At 40.0% G+C, this 4,035-nt stretch overlaps 1 protein-coding gene across 1 annotated transcript in view; it reads left to right on the forward strand.

Moving 5' to 3' along the window:
* Positions 1-918: 918 nt before the first annotated feature.
* The window catches only part of TMEM171 (transmembrane protein 171), a 7,080-nt gene continuing 3,963 nt past the window's right edge, over positions 919-4,035 (forward strand). The window contains exons 1-2 of the mRNA XM_010141263.1: positions 919-1,577; positions 3,282-3,423. Of these exons, the coding sequence (XP_010139565.1) occupies positions 947-1,577; positions 3,282-3,423 (773 nt within the window). The 5' untranslated portion in view covers positions 919-946. The remainder of the gene's footprint in view (positions 1,578-3,281; positions 3,424-4,035) is intronic.

Genomic DNA, 4,035 nt, shown 5'->3' on the forward strand with positions numbered 1-4,035 from the left:
TCCCTACCCCAGTTTGTCCACATCCAGCAGATTTGTTATCCGTATTACCACGTGGACTGTTACTGGCCTCAACACTAGTTTATGTTTTACTTCTGAATCTAGACACCTGTGAGCTCAGAAGCCTTCTGGGAGCCACCTTTGTTATATTTCTTTTTAAAGCTTTTTTGGAGCACAGACAAGAAGATTCAAGAGTAGAGGAGATTGAAGGGAATTGAGGAGCAGTATGCTTACCAACTCTAACTGTGGCATCAGGGAGACTTTTTTTTTTTGTCTTTTCAGAACGGAACAAAAAGTCTTCTGTGTACTTGCTCTTGCAGCTGTATAGGACAGGAAATTGATTTAAGGAGAAAAACAGAAAAGTCTTTATTGCCTGTGGAAATAGAAGCAAGATTTATATGCTTTGAAAAGGTACGTATTAGAAGATTTACTTGGTAAAAAGTCCAAGAGTTGTCAATACTCATTTGCTTTAAGGTTCTTTCTCTCAAGAGCTGTCACTTCCTGCCATTCACTACAGAAATTTTCCCTAACTTTCTGTTTTCAAGGGAAAAGCTAACACATCCCTGTTCTCAAGATTCAGCCTTTGAAAACAATGTCACCTTAATCATAAGACTATGTATCTAAAGAAACAATTCATTTAATTGAGCAACAGTAATTACAGTTGTTTTCAGTCTAACTGTAAAACAAGTTCTGTCTTTGCATTGGCATTCAACGACAGCAAATTTGATTAGGTCCTTTAATCCTCAACGGAGGTACTACAAAACAGAAAATACACCGAGGCTGAGTAGCAAATGCAGAAGTAAATATTATAATGTAGTTACTCCCACTGGTTTTTTTTCTTCTTTTGATTCATGTATTTTCATGTTCACAGATCTCCTGTAGTTTTCTGCCACTTAATGCTAACAGGAAAAATAACCCCAGCTCATCTGCTTGAGGAGATTCTGTTGTAATGTATCCAGTGGCTGTTCCTGCACCAGGAGGTGAAGGAAATCACGGACAACATGGGAAACTTATTTTTTTCCTTTTTGTTTTTGGAGCTGTGTTGCTCTGCGCTGGATTCCTGCTTTCAGTCTTTATTCTCCAGTCGTGCCCATCTGGAACCTTCAGTGACTGTAATGAGGTCCTTAAGGCTGCTGGGCCCGTGTTGGCTGTAACTGGACTGGTTTGTGTTTTACTGGCACGATCAAGGGCCAGGCTATATATAAGACAAAGACAATTGCAAAATGAGCAGGTGTACAGCCTTGTTTTTTGTCGTGGGAGCTGTCAGTTTGCCCAGTTTCTCATATTTGGATTCCTGTTTTTAACTAGTGGAATGCTAATTAGCATCCTGGGCATTTGGGTCCCTGGCTGCAGCCCCGGCTGGCACAGCGTACAACTCAACTACACCAGCAGTTCTGATGTGGACCTCCAGGGCTGTGGATTCCTGTCACTTCAAATCATGGGACCTTTGATTGTGCTCACTGGGTTGTGTTTCTTTGTGATAGCTCATGTTAAAAAGAAACAAAACTTAAATCTCAACCAAGAAACTTGCGAAAGTGAAGAACATCCTCAGACCCCTGAATCTTTTCAGGTTACAGTAGGTGGGTAAATAATGTGTGCACTTTACATTTGAAAGCTAGTAGGGTTCTTTTTTTTTTCCACGGAATATTATTCATTTCAGTTCTAAGTGTGTCAGTTCTGGGGAGTCAAATCAGTCAAAACAGAAAAACATTGCTTTGCCTCATATGTTTTCTGTATGGCCAGTTCAGTTATCTTTCTCTCAAAAACACAAACCTCTATTTTGGCATAAGAAGAAAAGTCTGACCATCTGTGCAAAAGAAGCCACGTAAACTGACACAAATGAGTCCGATCCCAAAGGGTGTAGCTGACACTGCAAATCACAAGTCTAATGAATTCTGAGACTATATTTAAGGTTTATTTTAGTCTGAAGTTCTGACCCCTTAAACAGGAGAGTCTGATTCATAAGCAGTGTATTTTTTTTAATCATGGCCACATCTTCCATTGGTCGGATATGTAGTTGCAAGATGCTTCGTTAATTGCACGGTATTTGAGTAAATGTGGTATGTTAGAAGGGAATGCTTACCTGCGTATAGTACTTCTTTTAATACCCCATGAATACATTCTACGCATAGATTATTCTGATAAGTTCTTAGCTCTCAGAAAGGATTAGTGAGTCAATCATAGTGTTGCTTGGCTGTCATCTGACTGACTGGGCTTGAAATTCGTTATGCAAAACTTTTTTCTGCCTGTCAAACCAATGTACAGACCTGTAACCTGGTGACCCTCAGAAAACATGAGGGTTTAAAAGTCAGTTTTCCAGCGAACAGGATAAATCAAAGGGTTGTAGAAAGGAATTCAAATTGTCTTTAAAGGCGAGAAAGCAAAATTAGTGGATTCCTTTCATGCTTCCATCAGGAAAAGTAAAACTGAAAGGCTGAAGCCTGAGGTCTGGTTGGCATAGTGACATTCTGGAACAGTGGTGACTCAGCTAGAAAACAGCCCCCACCTTAGTCAAGGTTTTCATGCTCCCTGACCTGTCTCTGTCACACACATCACAAAGGAAAAAAGGTGCCAGGCAGCTGTGAATGTTTATATGAATTATGAAAGCTCAGTGATTGACACAAACTTTCTGCTTAAATAACAAACAAACCCTAAAAAAACCCCAAACTTGAAACTCCTCAGTTATGAAGTTGAAATTGATAACTATGCTGCCCTGCACTTCATAGTGAATTATGTAGCAGTAGCACCACAGTACTAATGTCCATAGTGGTCCTTCAGGTATGAGCAATTTATTAGGGAAAGTATCAAGGCACACAAAATCAGTCATTAGAACCATTAATTAATAATTTTATTATAACACTGCAGTGGATGTGGAGAAACTTAAAAGTGCCCTGGTTTAGATATGTGAGGAGAGCTAAATATGTGCTTACCCTTGAAGTGAGCCAACAGTAACTGTGTGCTTTGCAATTCCAGTTTCTGAAGACAGCCAACAGAGAAGAGCTTTGTCTCCCAGCTAGACGGAACACTCCATCTCCCCAGCTGTATTTTCTAAATGAAATCTTCTATTTATGAATATTTTGGGATCATTTTAGCTTTGAATGTACTTTCTGTGTACATTGACAGCCCAGAATGTAACTTCTATATGTGGGATCATTGCACTTTATCTTAAAAGGTAGACAAGTATAAATATGTAATTCCAATGACAGGAAATACTGTAGGTTACAATGTTACTAAACAGTGATGCTCAGTTGTCAGAGGTAGTAATTGATGTGTTTTTTTCCTAGGCGATGCTGTAATGGTATTCCCTCCTCCACCACCTCCTTATTTTGCTGACTCTGTGTCACCAACTGTGACACGCTGTCTTATGTCAAGTGGTTTGCCTACAAGTGAAAGTCCTCCACCATACCACTCGATCTTCAGCAGTGGGTAAGGCTGTTTTCTTCTCTGTCTTTAGAAATCTGAGCTGTTTTTCAAGGTGTCCAAGGCCATGTTCTTAAATGATCACTGTGAATTAACTCTCTACTAGGCACTACAAAGTTTTCTAGTTCATCACTCAACTTCCTTCAGGTACATTACTTGAAATGGCATTAAAATATCGTAGTATAAAAAGGGAATCACAAACCACAGAGTGTTGTTCATGAGGGCTGAATTCTTAACAGTTTATTATGACTGAAAAGAATTTCTGAATTGAAAACAAAGCCTTAAATTGGTGGCCATATTTAAATAAACTTCAGTTAGATGTCTTCCACAAGAGAAGGTGCCTCTAACAGCAGTGCCTCAGTAGCATGATATCCACACTGCCAGATTTTAGGAAGCCTCTGTAGAACCAGTGTGATGAGCCCTATCCCAGACCCCTGGACCCTTATCTCGCTACCTTGAGGAAGTGAGACTTGCTGTGCTTGTCTGCCGTGTTCTACTGTGGCAATGCGTAGAGATAAAGGGATACCCTGATATTGCAGGATAAGAGCAGGAGGCTCCAGGGAACTTAAAAGAGAGGTTGCAGTGCCAATTCCATCTCGAAGATTTGTACCTTAACCA

Source organism: Buceros rhinoceros, unplaced genomic scaffold, assembly GCF_000710305.1.
Source record: "Buceros rhinoceros silvestris isolate BGI_N320 unplaced genomic scaffold, ASM71030v1 scaffold34338, whole genome shotgun sequence".
Classification (NCBI taxonomy): domain Eukaryota; kingdom Metazoa; phylum Chordata; class Aves; order Bucerotiformes; family Bucerotidae; genus Buceros; species Buceros rhinoceros.